General features: G+C 37.3%; 1 protein-coding gene across 10 annotated transcripts in view; it reads right to left on the bottom strand.

The window, feature by feature from the left end:
- Positions 1-18,999, bottom strand: part of LOC107878578 (light-mediated development protein DET1) — a 53,660-nt gene that overhangs the window by 20,374 nt on the left and 14,287 nt on the right. For 3 of the 10 annotated variants that reach the window (XM_047406709.1, XM_047406697.1, XM_016725641.2), the window contains exons 5-9: positions 3,487-3,555; positions 3,262-3,321; positions 2,416-2,496; positions 2,170-2,334; positions 1,746-1,841 (exon numbers count right to left, since the gene is read on the bottom strand). In XM_047406709.1, the coding sequence (XP_047262665.1) occupies positions 1,746-1,841; positions 2,170-2,334; positions 2,416-2,496; positions 3,262-3,321; positions 3,487-3,555 (471 nt within the window). The remainder of the gene's footprint in view (positions 1-1,745; positions 1,842-2,169; positions 2,335-2,415; positions 2,497-3,261; positions 3,322-3,486; positions 3,556-18,999) is intronic. The other 7 variants (XM_016725646.2, XM_047406699.1, XM_047406707.1 and 4 more) reach the window with 6 other exon arrangements.

The raw sequence follows: 18,999 nt of genomic DNA, 5'->3' as shown, positions 1-18,999 counted from the left end.
TCCCATGGCTACAATAGCATTTGTCCATTTTTTTCAGCTGGGGTTGTCGTTTGTCATTGGCCTTTTTATCAGTTCGACGTTAAGAATGCATTTTTGCATAGTGATCTTGAGGAAGAAGTTTATACGAAGCAACCACCTGATTTTGTTGCTAAGGCGGAGTCTTGTAGCCTCGTATGTTGATTGCGCAGGTCACTCTATAGTCTGAAACAGTCCCCTCGAGCTTGGTTTGGAATTCAGCACAGTAATTTAGGAGTTCGGCATGATTCATAGTGGAACTGATCGCTCAGTATTTTATCAACATTATGAACCAAATTTGTATATTTATTTGGTACATATTGACGATATCATTATCACCGGCAATGATTAAGATGTGGTATCACTAATTTGAAGCAGCATCTCTTTCAATATTTTCAGACTAAAGACCTCGACGGACTGAAGTATTTTCTAGGTATAGAGGTTGCTCATTCCAAATCAAGTATAGTTATTTCTCAACACAAGTATGTCTTAGACATTCTTGAGAAAAAAATGATGGGATGTAGACCCCTTGACACTCATATAGATACAAATTCTAAACTTCAACCATGACAGGGGGATCCACTCAGTGATCCTAGAAGGTATAGGCGGCTGGTTGGAAATTTGAATTATCTTACAGGGACTAGACCTAACATATCTTTTCCTATGAGTGTTGTAAGTCTTGTGACTTCCCCTTGTGATGGCCATTGGGATACAGTCATTCGTATTCTATGATATATAAAGTCAGCTCTAAGGAAAGGACTACTCTTCGAAGATCAAAGCCATGACATATCATTGGATATACAGATCCGGATTGGGTAGGATCACCCTTTGATAGACATTCTACATCCGGATAGTGTTTCAGTAGGAGGTAATTTGGTGTCCTGAAAAAGTAAGAAACAAAATGTGGTTGCTCGATCTAGTGCAGAAACATATTATCGAGCAATGGTTGTAGCAACTTGTGAACTAGTTTAGATCAAACAAATGTTGGGAGAACTAAAATTTAGAGAAATGGGTAAGATGGAACTTGTGTGTGATAATCAAACCGGTCTTCATATTGCGTCAAATCTAGTGTTTCATGAGAGGACTAAGCACATAGAGATTGATTCACTTTGTCAAAAAAAAAATACCCTCAAGAGATATTGTTAAAAATTCATCAAGTCAAGTGATCAACTTGCAGATATCTTCACCAAGTCTCTCACCTGTCCTCATATATTAATTACATTTGTAACAAGCAAGGTACATATGACTTGTATGCACCAGCTTAAGGGGGAGTGTTAGTATATGAGTAAAAATAGGAATAGTATATGAAATCCTACTAGGAAAAGGATAGTAATGTAGTGTCTATAAATTGGGTCCCAATATATTTAAGTAGAGAATTTTAGTTTTATGCACTGTCAGTGTACAAAATATTCTACACTATCAGGTAAACTTGACCTGCTATTGCAAGTACCTAAGTGTAGAATATTTTGTACACTGACAGTGTACAAAACTTAAACTCTTAATGTAGATACAAAATTCGATAATATTTTTTCTCCATTATTTCTAACAGACCTAACTAGTTCAAACACTAGAACAACCCACACCCAATAAAAAGAGGGAAGAATATACAATTCATTCAGCTGGTTATCACGTCAGAGATTCAAATGAACTTTGTAATGATTTTAGTTCCAGTTCTGGATTTCCTATATAGCTTTTGCATAATAAATATAGATTGAATTCTAGAACCAGACCTTCTCATCAAACCTGAAGAGAGATTGGTCAAAATATGGGGAAGGACTTTGAGACTGACAACTAAAAGGCAAGGAAGCCATCATCTTCTTAACAAACTGCATTTAGAAACACCATGGCATCAGTTTCAAAGCACAAAAACTATTGCATTCCTCATACTAAGAAGTACAAATGAGATATAGAAAAATAATTTAGGTCGTGTTTCTTTCAAATACAGGTGCAATAAAATTTAGAAAAATCAAAATATGAAATTAAAACAAAAAAAACTCCCCCAGCAGTGTTTGGTTGGAAAAAATAAATATGAAAATTGAAAAAGGTTTTCAAAATAATTTTTGCACTTCCTGAAAACAATTATTTTTATACCATGATGTAACACAACAAATGCCACCTAAGCACTTAAAACTTTCCAGTTCAGGAGAACATTACTTGAGAGAAACTGGCTGCTTTATTCTTTGTGCACCTTAGTTGCTCGAAGGCGTGGATGTTGTTTGAATGTGAGGACATAAGGTTCATATGTAATGAACTTTTGGATGAAACGTGAAAATGGTCGCTGAAGAGCTCGAACAAGAAATAAAGCTCATCGGCTGAGTTCTGAAGGAAACAAAAACAATTGAAGCTGAGAGAATTTTGCATGACAGGAAGTACAACACTTGCATTAAACCTCAGATATACCTGATAAAATGCAACAATTTCAGTAGTTTCCATATTGTAAACAGCCAAAAAGGAAGGATGGCTGTCAGTATTTCGAGATACCTGCAGATTCAACAATATTCAGCATACATAGGTGTCGGCTATTTCCATAGAGAGAAAAAGCTTCAAACTGAATAGTACAAGAGATATCAGGAGACTAAAATAACAGAAATAAACAGATTCTTTATACGGCTCAGCAACATTAATTGGATTGGAACTTTGGTAATATGTTGTCTTGACAACTTATATTGGCTTGCACCATATGAAATTCCAATCAAATTTAGAGGAGAAATGAGCCTATATAAATAGTTACAGTTGAACCCAAAAGTAGCTCCATCGGAGAAAGAGAAAAAGAGGCTACAATGGCAGACCCATCTATGCTAAACATGAATAATATTAATTGAATTCATACAGGTAAAATATAATGATCCAAACCAGCAATATGTATGTACTACTCCGGACCAGCAATATGGATGTACTACAAAATAAAGAAAATATCCAAAGAATTTAATGCAGTTACTCTTTAACTACATGTCAAGGTATACCACCGACACAAACTGAATGACTTATTGCCATGCATTTTAAGATAAGAGTTGTGCAATAAAGGAGTCAGATACTTTTCTTATGTGGATTTTTTAGAAAAAATCAGTATCTTAACAACTTTGAACACCAAATTCCTTTTAAATTCAGGGTACGTTTCAACCTCAAATCTTATTGTTTTCACAAGGTTTCTTATATCAAGCAAACTTTCCAGAATTCATAATGGACGATTAGGATAAATGATCAAACCATTGTACAAAAATCATAGAGCAAAAAAGGAAGTCTCACCGCACCATCAACACTGCCAAACTTGATCAACAGGTGATGTCGGTCCAAAAATTGCACCTGCTAACATAGCAGTCAAGAAGTAGGAAGATTTTCAATGATTCGGAAAATGAATCACGCCGTGGAAATGTACAGAAGTTACCAGATGCAACTGAATATGTCCAGTTTTTCTGGAAGGCAGAGCATCTGGGTCATAAAAAATAAGAAAAATGAAGTTAAAAGCACTACCTTCCAGATAATCAAGTCAATGTAATCTTGAAAGTGGAAGTAAAACTTCTTCTTCAGGCACTGCACTCGCTGATTATAAGAGAACCCAGAGTCAGGAAACAAGATTGTCTTGAACTTCTAGTACTGGAAGTTTGCACAAACTGACTTGTAAATTAGCTTTCTAATTGATAGTTATCATTCTAGTAAAGCCTTTGTTTCAAATCATCACCTCTATCCTTAGAAGTAGAAGTACTGTTATCATGTTGATAATTGTCCATCGATCCAGATACCTATGATAGGATTGTACTTGACTGTTTGCTCTACCTTAGAAACGGGTTCAATATTATTATGAATCACATCTGTTTACTATCCTAGATGGATGGAATTTTTATTGCCACATTGACCTAGCAAAGGAACAATTAAAATCACGTACTATTCCGTGTGCAACGTATAAAGATGAAATATCCTAATTTAATTTTGTAATAAAGCAAGAATTTAATCCTGAACTATTTGAAATGGAACAGATTTGTCCTATGTTAATAGTTGGGGTAAAATATACCCTCATCGTTACTGGCAAATATTGCTTTTTTTTTTCCAAGAATGGAAAACTTAGCACCCGGTAATGCCACGTGTCGTGCAATTAAGGATTATTTTTTAAGAACAAAGGCCACATATGAGCCTTTCACATAGTTACAGGGGCAAATTTGAACCTCTCTCCCCGCCAATACCTATACCACCAATCACCCTTTCTTCATCCTTTCTTGTCTCTCTCCACCACTATTGTCACCATCACCTCCATCACCATTTTATCTTCCCTTTATGTTTCTCTCTCCACACCACTTCCACCTCCACCACTAGGAGGAAATGCGCTAACCGACATGAACATGCAACATAAAATACTATCTTAATATGTATAGTCGCGCAGGGTTCAAAGGAGGAAGAAAGGTTCATTGGCCTATAGATGTATTAGCAGGAAGAGGGGAGAAATATAAAATTTAGATAAAAGGATCAAATTTTCCCGTGAAATTTGCGAAAGGTTCAAATTTATCCTTCGTTTTAATTAATTAATCCTAAATTGCGAGACATGTGACCTCACCGGGAGCTAAACTTCTACCACGAGAAAATAACGACAAATTTAGCTACTTTTAGTAACGGTGAGGGCATACTTGACCCCAACAATTAACGTGGGAAAAATTTGTTCATTTCCATAGTTCGGGAGTAAATTTGACCCTTTGCCCTTCATTTAATCTAAATGCATGATAGGACGAGGTTAGCTCATTTTTTTTACTAAAATATTTTTATTATATATACATTCTACATCAACTATGATGCATTCCTCTCAAATTTTTGCACCATTAAACACACCTTGATCAAGGCATATTAATGTAATTCAATTGAATTTTGATTCAAATAATTCAAGAATACTGAAATTAATGCAGCCAAGAAGAAAGGGAAACGAGAAGTGCTTCAGAAGAAGATTATTACTCATTGATGTGGAAGATGCTGACAACATGCACTGGTGATTTCTTGGGTATGATACGATTTCCATGGTCAAAATTCCATAGATGGATAATTTGGTCCTTGCTCTAGCATAAATTTGTCTTTTTTTCATATTATTTCCACTATATCTTTAGTTTTATCTCCTTTTTGCTTAATCACTTTCCTAATGGTAGAGAAACAATAATCATACAATCCACTACGTGAATTTGGAATTGATGGATCCAGTATGCCCCCCACCCCCCTCCACTTAACTTGTTATTGTTGTAGTAATTATTGTCTGTCTTTTACTCTTTTTTAGAAATTATACAACAACAAACCCAGTGTATTCCCCTAAAGTGGGGTCTGGGGAGGGTAAGATGTACGCAGTCCATATCGCTACCTCCGAAAAAGTAGAGAGGTTGTTTCCGATAAACCCCCGGCTCAAACAATAAAAATATAAAAATCCAACTCTAATAAACCCAAGATTCCCCCTGGGAAAGAAATGGGGAGGAGAGCATATGATGGACTATTGTTGGATGCTGCAAATACACTTTTGCAATTGACCAGGCCAGTTGAAGAGACTTATGCTACGATTGGCAAGAAATACGGTTTGTTGGGGGTGTATTCCTGCTATGATTCCGTATTCAATGTTCCGTGTTCCGTGTTCCATGTTTATTACGAATATGTGTGCTTTCCTTTGCTGTATATTCCTGCATTCCTGCTTTACTCTGTTTTATATTCCTTATGGGTGCCGTATCTATGTTATGTCATCTGCTTCTGTGCTGTACTATGTGTTGTGTGATATCTCGTGACTTGAGCCGGGGGTCTTTCGGAAACAGCCTTTCTACTTCATCAGAGGTAGAGGTATGGACTGCGTACATCTTACCCCCCCCAGACCCCACTAAGTGGGAATACACTGGGTTTGTTGTTGTTGTTGTTGTAAATACAACAACAACAACATACCTAGTGAATTCCCACCTAGTGGGGTCTGAGGAGGGTAAAATATACGCAAACCATTCCACTACCAAAAAAGTAGAGCCCATTTGGATAGACGGAAAAAAAGTGGCTTTTAAAAAGTTCTTTAAAAGCGCTGAAACTTATTTTAAAAATATACAGTTACGAGTTTGGATAAAAGTGCGAAAACTGAAAAAAAGTTGTTGATGTGTTTGGTGTACAAGTGTTGTTAAGCCCTTTTTTTGGTCGAAATGTCTGAAATACCCATAAAACTGTTAACAATATGTAGAGTTGATTATTTTTAATTTTTATTTCTAAAATGATTCAAATTAATATATATATTTTTAATTTTAATATAAATTAAATGTAACAACAGGCAATTTATGAGTAGCAAACAGAAAGATTAAACAGAGCTTCAAAAATATGGTGTTAAATCCTACTCAGTACTCCCTCCTTCGTTTTCCCTTAATCATGTGTAGTCGTGAAATTATCAAAATCAAAGTATGTTTTTCTCCAAAAATACTCCATTTATTATTTTTATACCCTGTTCATCTCTTTCTCTTCAGTTTTAGATATTTTGGCAATATCTTCTTTAATCGCACCCCGAATAACACAACAGTCCTTTCAAATCTTCTTTGGACATTTTCAAATCCCTAGGAATTTACAGATTAATCTATCGTTACTGTCAAAACACTGAGAGAATAACCATACACTAGGGGTATTTTATAAGTAATGTACTAGATTTATAGGAACGGAAGACTGGCGGTAATCCGCACGGCCATCAATCCTGTAATATAATATCGGCAAGAAATCAACTGAAAGAAAATATGAACTTAGTATAAAAAACATAATTTACATAGTAGGGAGAAAGATACAATGATTTTAAATAACAAACTACTCACATGTCTTAAGGTGAAGAGAGGTTTCCCTTTCGAGAGCCCCTAAAACTTCGCAGCTACGGAGGAAAGAACTTAGATACTATTCTACACACACTTAATCACTCTCTTGCTCTTTTTTTTTTGTTACTTAGAAAATTAAGAAATTTTTACGCTAATATTTTCTCTACTCTTGAGATTGTTGTTGCTTTCTTTCGCTCCATCTTCTTAAGTCTGATGAAGAGGCTATTTATAGGCGTTCCTCAGACTTCAAACTCGAACTTCAAATGTATTTTAGAAACTTTACATGCCGGGCACACTTTGTTAGCCCCATCGTCACATGGTATGTTTTTTCTTTTATTCATATCTGTCAACTTATTCTTTACTTAGCATCAGCCTTTAATCTTTTAGGTCATTGCCTGCGTCTTGGTTTTTGTCTTTTTATGAATATCATCACTGCTTACGTATCCAAATTATGTAATAATTTTGTATCGAAACTCATTCCTGAGTCATCGTCTGCATTTGGGTCTTGAGCGAATTCTTCTCTTGTAGGATCATCCTTGTCACTGTCTCCACTTAATAGGCCTAATATTGTTCCAGTCCTCTGGATCTTGGTTCGGGCTTAGGATTTTCCATTGTTATTTATTTAGGCTATTCTGCTAACAGTTTTTTTATAGAGTCTGCTACCACTTGTTCTATATTTCTTCTACTACTTTTCTTTCTTCGCAGGAAGAAACCTTTTTTATTGTTGTCTCGGGTATTTGCCGATGTCCCTTCTTCTAATGTCTGGGTACCTATTGTTTTGAAACTGGCTAGGAGGATTCTCCCTACACTTTTTGGCAAAGTGTCAGCCATTAACGGATTTGATGGGAGGATCGTGCGCTTAAGTTGTTTAACAACTTAAGTGCATGATCCTCCTATTAAATCCGTTAATGGTTGACCTTTAATACTGAAGATATAAAGTTAGTCCAACAACTTAAGCGCATAATCCTCCCATCAAATCTGTTAATGGCTGACACTTTGCCAAAAAGTGTAGGAAGAATCCTCCCAGCCAGTTTCAAAAGTACCCAGATATTAGAAGAAGGGACATCGGCAAATACCCAAGACAAAAATAAAAAAGATTTCTTCTTGCGAAGAAAGAAAAATAGTAGAAGAAATATAGAACAAATGGTAGCAAACTCTATCAAAAAAACTGTTAGCAGAACAGCCTAAATAAATAACAATGGAAAATCCTAAGCCCGAGATCCAAAATGTTCTCAGGAGAAGAAACAAGACTCTGGACTGGAACAATATTAGGCCTATTAAGTGGAGACAGTGACAAGGATGATCCTACAAGGGAAGATGACTATAACTCAGCTATGGATCAATTCGCTCAAGACCCAAATACAGACGATGACTCAGGAATGAGTTTCGATACAGAAGTATTATATAATTTGGATACGTAAGCAGTGACGATATTCATAAAAAGACAAAAACCAAGATGCAAGCAATGACGTAAAAGATTAAAGGCTGATGCTAAGTAAAGAATAAGTTGACAGATATGAATAAAAGAAGAAACATGACCATGTGACGATGGGGCCAACAAAGTGTGCCCGGCATGTAAAGCTTCTAAAATATATTTGAAGTCCGAGTTTGAAGTCCGAGAAACGCCTATAAATAGCCTCTTCATCAGACTTAAGAAGATGGAGAGAAAGAAAGCAACAACAATCTCAAGAGTAAAGAAAATATTAGCGTAAGAATTTCTTAATTTTCTAAGTAAAAAAAAAAAAAGAGCAAGAGAGTGATTAAATGTGTGTAGAATAGTATCTAATTCTTTCCTCCGTAGCTGCGAAGTTTTAAGGGCTCCCAAAAGGAAAACCTCTTCACCTTAAGACATATGAGTAGTTTGTTATTTAAAATCATTGTATCTTTCTCCCTACTATGTAAATTATGTTTGTTATACTAAGTTCATATTTTCTTTCAGTTGGTTTTTTGCCGATATCATATTACAAGACTGATGGCCGTGCGGATTACCGCCAGCCTTCCGTTCCTATAAATCTAGTACATTACTTATAAAATACCCCTAGTATATGGTTATTCTCTCAGTGTTTTGGTAGTAACAATAGATTAATCTGTAAATTCCTAGGGATTTGAAAAAGTCCAAAGAAGATTTGAAAGGACTGTTGAGTTATCCCAGGGTGTGATTAAAGAAGATATTGCCAAAATACCTAAAACTGAAGAGAAAGAGATGAACAGGGTATAAAAATAATAAACAGGGTCTTTTGGGAGAAAAACATACTTTGATTTTGATAATTTCACGACTACACATGATTAAGGGAAAACGAAGGATGGAGTACTGAGTAGGATTTAACACCATATTTTTTAAACTCTATTTAATCTTGTTGTTTACTACTCATAAATTGTTTGCGTCATTTCCCTACGATCTGTTTTTATTATACTTATTATCTGTTTTGAGTCTATTAGTATACTATCCGTTTTTATTTATTTTGTTAAGTACTATTTATTTTTTAGTACTGTTTATTTTTAGTAAGTTATTTCCATTATTCATTTCTTCATATCCTTTTGTCTGAATACGTATCTTTATATATTTCCAAATTCTAAAGAATTTATCATATTGTCTGGACTACAATAAAAAAGTCCCCCATTTGTTGACATGTTAAATCATCAAACAAAATATATTTGTTACTAATCATTATAATTACATTAATAGATAAATAGTTGGTCACAAATGATACTATTTGTTTTGCTAAAATGACTCTTAATTGAAAAATATATCACTCGTTGATTGAGTAATGACTATCACTATTAAAACATTGTCGAATACGAACGTTGCATCATTAAATATACATGAATCATTCACTAATCGTTCATGAAGTTGTTGTATATCTTCAGTGAGTGTTCTCCATATATATTGATTGGTGAGTTGTTTTTTTCTTAGAGAAATTCATATGTCGTACAATAATAATTGTCCAAATTTAAAAGAATATATTAAAGAATGAGAATAATACATAAAAATCATATTTTATAAATTAGAAGTTTCATACAAAAGAGGTACTAATATGGCTAGAGTTAAGTTCGCCATAAATACAAAAAGTGAAAGTGTTTAATTAATACAAGAAGAAGTGTGTTCTAGTGAAAGAAGTGTGTTTTAGGGTTACAAGAAAAAGGACAGCCCGGTGCACTAATGCTACCCTATACGCGATGTCCGGGGAAGCGCCCCACCACAAGGGAGTATCATACGCAGCCTTACGTTGCATTTCTACCAAAGGCTGTTTCGAAGGCTTAATCCCGTGACCTCCTGGTCACATAGCAGCAACTTTACCAGTTACTCCAAGGCTCTCCTTCAGGGTTATAAAAGGGTAATTTTGGAATAAGCAAGAATTACAAGAGACACAAACGCCTTTTACTTGGTCAACTTTTAATGGATTATAAGCTAAAAAAAAAGTAAGGAGTGAACAACTTCTAGCTTTTGGCTTTTAAAAAGCCAAAATTAGCTTTTTTAAAGCAACTTCTAAATTTGCCAAACACTACTAAACGTAAAAAATGGCATTTAAGTCATTTGACCAACTTATAATCTTCTGTCCAAACACCCTCGTAGAAAGGTTGTTTTGGATAGACCCCCGCCACAGTAAATAAGGTTGTGATAGAACATGACACAAGATGAAAAAAATAGAAATAAGGCACCACCGTGTTATGCTTCCTTGGATCGTAGTACTTGAAAGGTCAGTTTTCAATTTCCTAATGAACTAATGATTAAGTGGGAGGGAAGTTCCTTAGTGCCCAAAGAGAGGTTTATTTCCTATCTTAGAGCTCAGAAGTTGATTTCCAAGGGGTGTTTGTATCATCTAGTTCGGATTATGGATTGATATTCTAAGAGTCCCGCTTTGCAATCTATCCCTATGGTTAATGAATTTCTTGAAGTTTTTCAAGATGATCTTCCTAGAATTCCTCCCGATAGGGAAATAGATTTTGGAATTGATCTTCTATCGGATACCCGTCCCATTTTCATTCCTCCTTATATGATGGCTCTAGCTGAGCTAAAGGAGCTTAAGGAGCAATTGAAAGATCTTCTTGATAAAGGATTCATTCGTCTTAGTGTTTCTCCGTAGGGTGCTCCGGTGCTTTTCATGCGTAAGAAAGATAGGTCTTTTCGGACATGTACAGATTATTGTCAGCTGATTACGGTTACAGTGAAAAATAAGTATGTTTTTACAAGAATTGGTGATCTTTTAGACCAGCTTTGGGTGCTAGGTGTTTCTCTAAGATTGATCTCCGTTCGGGCAATCACCGGTTGAAATTAGGGAGGTTGATATTCCCAAGACTGCTTTTTGATCTCGGTGTGGTTATTATGAGTTTTTGGTTATGTCATTTGGGTTGACTAATGCTCCGGCTGCTTTCATGGATCTTATGAATCGGGTTTTCAGTAGTTTTTAGACTTGTTTGTGATAGTTTTCATTGATGACATCTTGGAGTGCTCTAAGAGTGAGGAGGATTATGCCAATCACCTCAGAATTGTGTTGCAGACTCTTAAGGACCAAAAATTGTATGCAAAATTTTCTAGGTGTGAATTTTGGCTTAGTATTGTGACCTTTCTCGGGCATGTTATTTCTACGAAAGGGATCAAGGTGGATCCACAGAAAGTTGAGGCAGTTAAGAAATGGCCTAGATCCATGAGTCCAACCGACATTAGGAGTTTCTCGGGCTTGGTTGGGTATTATTGGAGGTTTTTTCGTCTATTGCGGCTTCGCTAACAAGAATGACACAGAAAAAGGTCAAGTTTTTGTGGTCTGATTCCTGTGAAGGTAGGTTTGAGAAGTTGAAGGATAAGTTGACTTCTGCACCTGTTTTGACCCTAGTCGAGGGCACTAGTGGTTTTGTTGTGTATTGTGACGTGCCCCATGTGGGTCTAGGTTGTGTTTTGATGCAGCATGGTAAGGTTGTAGCTAATGCTTCCAGGCAACTTAAAGTTAATGAAAAGAATTACCCGACTCACGATTTAGAGTTGGCGGTTGTGGTTTTTGCTTTGAAAATTTGGCGTCATTATCTGCATGGGGTGCATGTGGATATTTATTCAGATCATAAAAGCTTGCAGCATGTGTTTACGCAGAAGGAATCGAATCTCAGGTAGAGGCGGTGGCTTGAATTGCTTAAGGATTAAGACATGAGCCTTCACTATCATTCAGGCAAAGCTAATGTTGTTAGTGATGCTCTTAGAGGGTTGTCTGGGAAGCTTATCTCATATGGGTGAGGAGAAGAGAGGGTAGTGAAGGATACTCACAGATTGGTTAACTTGGGAGTTCGACTCTTGGACTCCGAGAATGAAGTGATTGTTCTAGAGGTGTTCAAATCATCTCTTAGTGTTGTAATGAAGAAGAAGCAGGTTTTGGATTCCATACTTATGCAAATTAAAGATGATGTGGGTCAACAAAAGGTTATGGCATTCGAGATTCGAGGAGATGGCATCTTGAGGTACCAAGGAAGGCTGTGCTCTTGATGTTGATGGGCTGCGGAAAAGAATTTTGACTGAGGCTCATGAGTAGATATACCGTTCATCCAAGTTCGACAATGATGTATCATGACTTGAAGGAAATCTACTAATGGAATAATATGAAGAGAGATTGGCGAACTTTGTGGCTAAGTGTATGGTTTTTCAGCAAGTTAAGGTGGAACATTTGAGGCCTGATGGCATGTCTCAAGAGATAGAGTTGCCCATGTGAAAGTGGGAGGTGATCAATATGATTTTTGTTACAAGTCTTTCGCGGTCTCGCAATCAGTATGATTCTATTTGGGCCATTGTGGATATGATGACTAAGTCTGCTCACTTTTTGCTTGTAAGGACTAACTACTCAGGAAAGGATTATACGAAGTCGTTCATTCAGGAAATAGTGAAGTTGCATGAGGCATCGGTGGCCATCATTTCAGACCGAGGTACGCAGTTTTCCTCTCACTTCTGGCGTTCATTTCAGAAAGGTTTGGGTACTTAGGTGAACCTTAGCACCGCTTTCCCCCTTAAACGGATGGACAAGTGAAGTGTACTATTCAGACTTTGGAGGATATGCTAAGGGCTTGTGTGATTAATTTTAAGGGTAGTTGGATTGATCATTTACCCCTCATTGAGTTTGCATACAATAATATACCATTCTAGCATCCAAATGACTTCTTTGGAGGCTCTTTATGGTAGAAGGTGTAGGTCTCCTATTGGGCAGTTTGAGGTAGGTGAGACTAGGTTGTTTGGCCCTGACTTGGTTCACCAAGCCATGGAGAAGGTAAAGGTGATTAGAGAAAGACTTAAAACTGCTCAAAGTCGCCAAAAGTCTTATGCGGATGTGAGGCAGGGAGAGTTGGAGTTTGAGGTTAATGATTGGGTGTTCTTAAAGGTATCTCCTATGAAAGAAGTTATGAGATTTGGGAAGAAGGGGAAGCTCAGTCCCCGTTACGTTGGTCCATATGAGATTTTGCGAAGGATTGGGAATGCCGCTTATGAGTTAGATTTGCCTGCAAGTTTAGCTTTGATTCATCCCGTGTTCCACATGTCTATGCTGAAAAAATGTGTGGGTGACCCTTCTTTGATAGTGTTTGTCGAAGATGTTGGTGTTACCGATTCAGTGTCTTATGAGAAAGTCCCGATTGAGACATTGAATAGGTAAGTGCGCAGATTAAGGACCCAGGATGTGGCTTCGATGAAGGTTCTTCGAAGAAATCAAAAGATGGAAGAAACTACATGGGAAGCGAAAGAAGATATAAAAGTCAAGTACCCGTCCTTGTTCCCCGTGTTGAATGAAAGTGCATAAGGTATGAGTTTCGTTTCCCTCTTATCGCATTTTGAATTTGTCATTTGATCCTAAGGTATTCTTACGATTGTCATGCTAAAAATGTCCTAACTCATTATTCGGGGACGAATGATTCTAAGAAGGATAATGTAAGACCCCGCAAAATTTTAACCATTTTATTTTTGACCCTCCTGCTTACGTAATGTCAACTTTTGACTTGAATTATGTTTAAGGGTGTTAAAAGGGTGTTTCGGAAAAGTTTCAAAATTTTCGAAAGGAATTCGAGGCCATTTTGGAACCCTGAGGCAGTAAGCCTCCGCGATAATGGTGTGCCACGAAGGTTAGCCTCTGCATAATGGCGTGGCACAGTGGCTACCCTCCACGATATTGGCGTGCCACGCTATTGTTTTAATTTCGCCTAATTATTATTTTTTTTCACTTGGGGTAAGGGGTTTTTCGTCTTTTTACCTCTTGTACGACTTTTAAAAATAAAATTGACCATTTTCCTTCAATTATCAAAGATCAAATCATTTTCTTTCTCTCTTCAACTCAAAACCCAAGAATATTCAAGGGTTTTACAGAGAATTCATCGTCTGGACTCCAAACTTCGAATTGACTTTAATTTCTTGTGTATTTCAAGCATGTATCTCATTCCCTAACTTTAATTTTACATTGTGGCATTTATTTACTCATTATCCATGTGGTTTGAATTGATGGCTTGAAATTGGGTTGAGGGGTTTTGATAGGTATTAATTGAATTACTTTTTCCATGTTTTAAATTGATTATTTATGCTTTAAATTTATGGTTTTGGACTGAATGGGTGCATTGTTATGGAAATTGGAAAAGGGAACATCGGTTTCCCCCAGTTGATGACTTTTTGGCTTGGTAATGGCATTAACCTCAACCCACATTGTAAATTTGGTTTTGAACATGGATAATTGCATAATGTAACTTGCCTTTTGAAACTGTTGCATTGCATTAATGGATAAATAGATAAAACGGATTTGAAAGGCCCCTGGTGGTCATGGTTTTGGATTTTAAATGGAACTTGAGAGTCAAATGGTTTCATGGATTGGTTTGGCATAATTATATAAGCTTACAAGCGTAATTGTTATGACGATACCAAGTGGATCGTTTCATGATGTAGGGTCCGAGGGCTTTTCTATTGCTCCTGTGCAACGTTAGGTGATTTGGTATTCCTGTGAATCTACTATGAAGTGGTGAGCCTCCATCTTTCGAAAGGCCCGGTCATTTCACTTGTTCCTTTATTATTAGTATTTCTTTTGGATTCTTTTGGCCATAGTCGAGGGCATGTCCCGACTAAGTTTTGTATTTTGGTTTTAGAGGCTTTTTGAGGACAAGTGTAGGTTGGATGTCGGTTTTGATTCCTAGAGTTTACATCTTGATTTTCTATCTTTTTTATTACTATTGGGTTGGCTTCCGTTGTATTCTTATATTGTGTTCTGGATGTTAGGCTAAAGGGGTGGTCGCCAGCTTGCGGTGCGTTTGAGATACCCATCACAACTAGGCCCTGGTTCGGGTCGTGACATTATATCTTTTATGTGCATTAGCCACCCTATGGAAAAATTTGGAGTTTGTCTCTAGATTTCAACCATTGCACGCTTGATCTTTATCTCCAAGCTATTTCCTCCCTCTTCACCACCTCTTCAAACTCTAGTGCTACATGTTTCTTCCGAAGGACCTCATCACCAGTGAAGCCTCACTACTCCTGAAGAATTTCAAAATAGCTAATCTAATTTAGAATCTCTTCTTTCTTCTGCTTCCAGTTCACCCAGATGTTTTTACTCCACTGATTTAGCTCCTCCTTAAAAGTTTTAGTTTGTTAGCAAGAACAAAAGCAGGTTACCCTACTTGGGAAGAAATTTCACCAACCACTCACTTCTTCTTTAAATCCCTCCACTTCTAGCCACCAATTCTCAAATCTAAAAAAAGACCTTTTTAGTTCCCAATCCACACACGTCAACATGATAGGGTTATGATTAGACCTATCCTAGGAAGCACGTTCTGTTTCACCTGCAGAAAAATATTCTCCCAATCAGTCGAGCATAGAAACCTGTCAATGCTAAAAGCACTTCTATGATTGTGCCCCCTTCTCCATGTATAAAACCCTACAAATAAAAGAGGGTCTACCAGCTCCAATTCATTTATGCTATCAGAAAATTCAGACATCGCCCCTGAAATTCTGTGACAATTAGCTCTCTCAGCTATGAATCTAGCGAAATTAAAATCACCACAAACCACATACTTTCCCTCACATATGTATTTCACAGCCGCCAAAGCACTCCACAACTCCCTTCTGATCACCTTGTTGCAATCTGCATAAACGGCACGGAGTCACCAAGGCAGCTCTAGGTTAACCCCAGTGAATTTGCGAATGATCATTCGTCCCCCGCTTCTACCAGTTCCCCTTTCCATTCTCTATTATCCTACACAATTAGGATCCCTCCACTACTACCCCTAGCTTTTAAATGTTCTTCCCCCACCCATCTGTTGCACATAGCTCCCCCAACACATTCTTCACATCTCCCTCTAATTTCGTTTCTATCAAAACATGAATATTGGCCCCCGTTGGTGTAAAATTTGCTTCACCAATCTCCTTTTATCAACCTCATTTAACCCCCTAACATTCCAAGAGATGATTTGAATTTTCATTGATCTCCTATAGGAGGTCTCCTCCCCTCTGTTAGCTACTCCTAGGCTCTCCATTCTTGTACTTTACCTCAAAAATTAGGTTCCTCACTTCTATAGGCACCAACTGGTCCTATAGAAGGATAGACACTGTTGTAGGCTTTCTCCTCTGATCCAACTTTTCGAGTAGAGCTTCTGTTTCTTTTTCAAAGTCCCCAAAAAAAGCTCCAAATTCCTTACTCAACTTGAGAATAATTGTTGAACCCATAAAGATGGTCTACTTCCTACCTTTGTGTCACAATTACTAGGAATGCATTGAATAGGTGTTGGCTCCTCCAAAGGTACTAGTTGTTTATCCCCTGTTTTTACCTCTTCCCCATTTATCCCTATTGTCCCATTTTTTGTGCTTACTTCTTGAATTGCTTTTGAAATTTGAGTCGCACATTTGGTTGGGGTTGACTTCTGGCATTGCATGTTATCAGCAGTCCCTCCTCTCTCTCCTCTCTGCTCCATCTCCCTTATTTTTCCACGATAGTTGAACGTGCAAGACTTTTCAAGCTCCATGGTGTTTTCAAAGTTAACATTAACTCTTTCAGCAAAAGGTTCAATTCGTAGAGGCCTTCTTTCACTTAAATCTGACTTTCTGGGCCCAGTAAAAACTGGCCCACTCTTCTTTAAATAAGTAGCAGGCCCAGCCTTCATTAATTTAAAATATGCTCCGTGGGACCCTCCCCTCCACTTCTGTTGCTACACGCACCATTGTTGTCCATCTCGCAAAAAACCCCATCTTCTTCGATATCCGCAGTGTTCTCCACTGTAGTTTCTTTTAAATTCTCCAAGCAGTCCCACCCTTAACTAAATTTAAAAGATACCCTATGGGACCCTCCCCTCCACTTCTATTGCTACATGCACCATTCTTGTCCATCGTGTAAAAGACCCCATCTGCTACACACACCACTCTTGTTCCATTCCCCTGTGATTTGAGATTCTTTTCCACTGTGGTTGAGGCCTCTTTGCATAAACCACCAGGGTTTGTTGCTCATGAGAGTCAAATTTGGTATGTTGTCTAAAGCAGTCACTATGTAGTCTAAAACAATCTCAAATAGCAGGAGAATGGAAGATTTAGTCTGTGGTCAAACATTTCAGAATGTTTCAAAGTGCTGCATACCATTGACATGTTGGTTCTAGAAAAAAGTATCAATGGTAATTTATGCCGATGACGTTATAATAAACGATCAAGAACGAACTTTTTAACTGAAGCAGCATCTATTCGACAGCGACAATTGTCACCTAGACATTTTTTGATATATGCAATCAGACTGTTTCTTCATCAGATAGATGTTCATCTCAATATTATATCACAAGAGCCATCTAATCTCTTAGAAAGCAAGAAGCAGAACAGCACTGGATCTAGTGCTTATGCAGAACACCAAGCAATGTCTTTTACAACCTCTAAGCTTATTTGACTGAAACAATTTCTCCAAGTGATGAGTCACGTTAAAGTCAAATAGATGAAGCTAATATGTGAAAATTAATTTTCCCTTCACATTGCCTCAAACCCTGCTTTTTTGATGAGATGAGAAAACGTTTAGAGGTAGATGTCAGTTAATTAGACCTAAGATTGAATCTCGCTGCATATCCACCAGCTTTGCGAGCTCAAATGACCAGCTGAGAGATGTTCTTATGTTCTTGCTAAATCATTCAAAAGGACCTTGGACTGAATACATTTGTAACAAGTTTTGAGGTTATGATATGTATTCTCCAACTTGAAGGGTGTTAAGACCTAAGTTGCTTAGACTCTCCAAAAATATTGCCGCACTCTTGTTGGATCCTTCAAAAATACACTATTTTTGGAGGATCTGACACGCACCCATAAACATTTTTGAAGAGTCCAAACAACTTAAGATAATACAAGATTACATTAACAAGAGCGGATTTTATTAGGAATTTTAATAGGATCTGATTCCATAATCGTACACTTACAAAATTGTATACATTTTTAATTACTATAAATTCTCAACCAAGCATAATCAAGCTTTTCTATTTCTTCTCATTATTTTCCCTATATTCGATATAAGAGTTTGTTTCTCCTGCTCTTTCTAGAGAATGTTATCTTTATCAATTATTTCCTTCCTCTTTTGAAGTGGTCATTCCTTTTCCTCTAAAGATTGGTTTCCATCCTTCCTCTTTGAAGCATTATATCTGACCTACAATTTGCTCCTTTACCACTTCCGGATCCCATATTAAATTTCCATCAATTTCCAACTTCTAATTAAAGTTGTATCGCTTAGTGGCATCACCCTTTTTGGAAGAATTAGGAGTTCCTTTCATTATGTTGCAACAGTAAACATCTCGACTTCTGTCTACAAGATATCTCTTCAATATTTGCTATCTCCTGCCATTCCTCTTCTAATTTTAACTTGCCATTGATTGGGCGGTTAGGGGTGAAAGACCTGGCTCTGCATAGCCAAACCATGCTACTGGAATGGCATTGGAGGTACAATCAGAAGGAATGAGCCTTTGGGAGAAGGTGGTTCAAACCAACTATGGCAGTGATAGTCATTGGGTCTCCAACATCAGCAGGCTCCCTCATGTTTGTGGACTCTGGAACGGAACCAGGAACCTGTGGCCTGAACTCTCAATGAATCATCTTTGCATGTGGGTGATGGGAATCATACTCTTTTCTGGAAAGATCTACGGTTAGGCCAATTGTCTCTGAGAGAAGCTTACCCTAGGTTTAACTCCATTGCTTCCAATCCTGACTCTACTGTTTTCCAGAATTGCGAGGGGAATACTTGGTGTCCAA

This window comes from Capsicum annuum, chromosome 1 (assembly GCF_002878395.1).
Source record: "Capsicum annuum cultivar UCD-10X-F1 chromosome 1, UCD10Xv1.1, whole genome shotgun sequence".
NCBI classification, from domain to species: Eukaryota; Viridiplantae; Streptophyta; class Magnoliopsida; order Solanales; family Solanaceae; genus Capsicum; species Capsicum annuum.
This window is presented reverse-complemented; position numbering and strand designations above follow the sequence as displayed.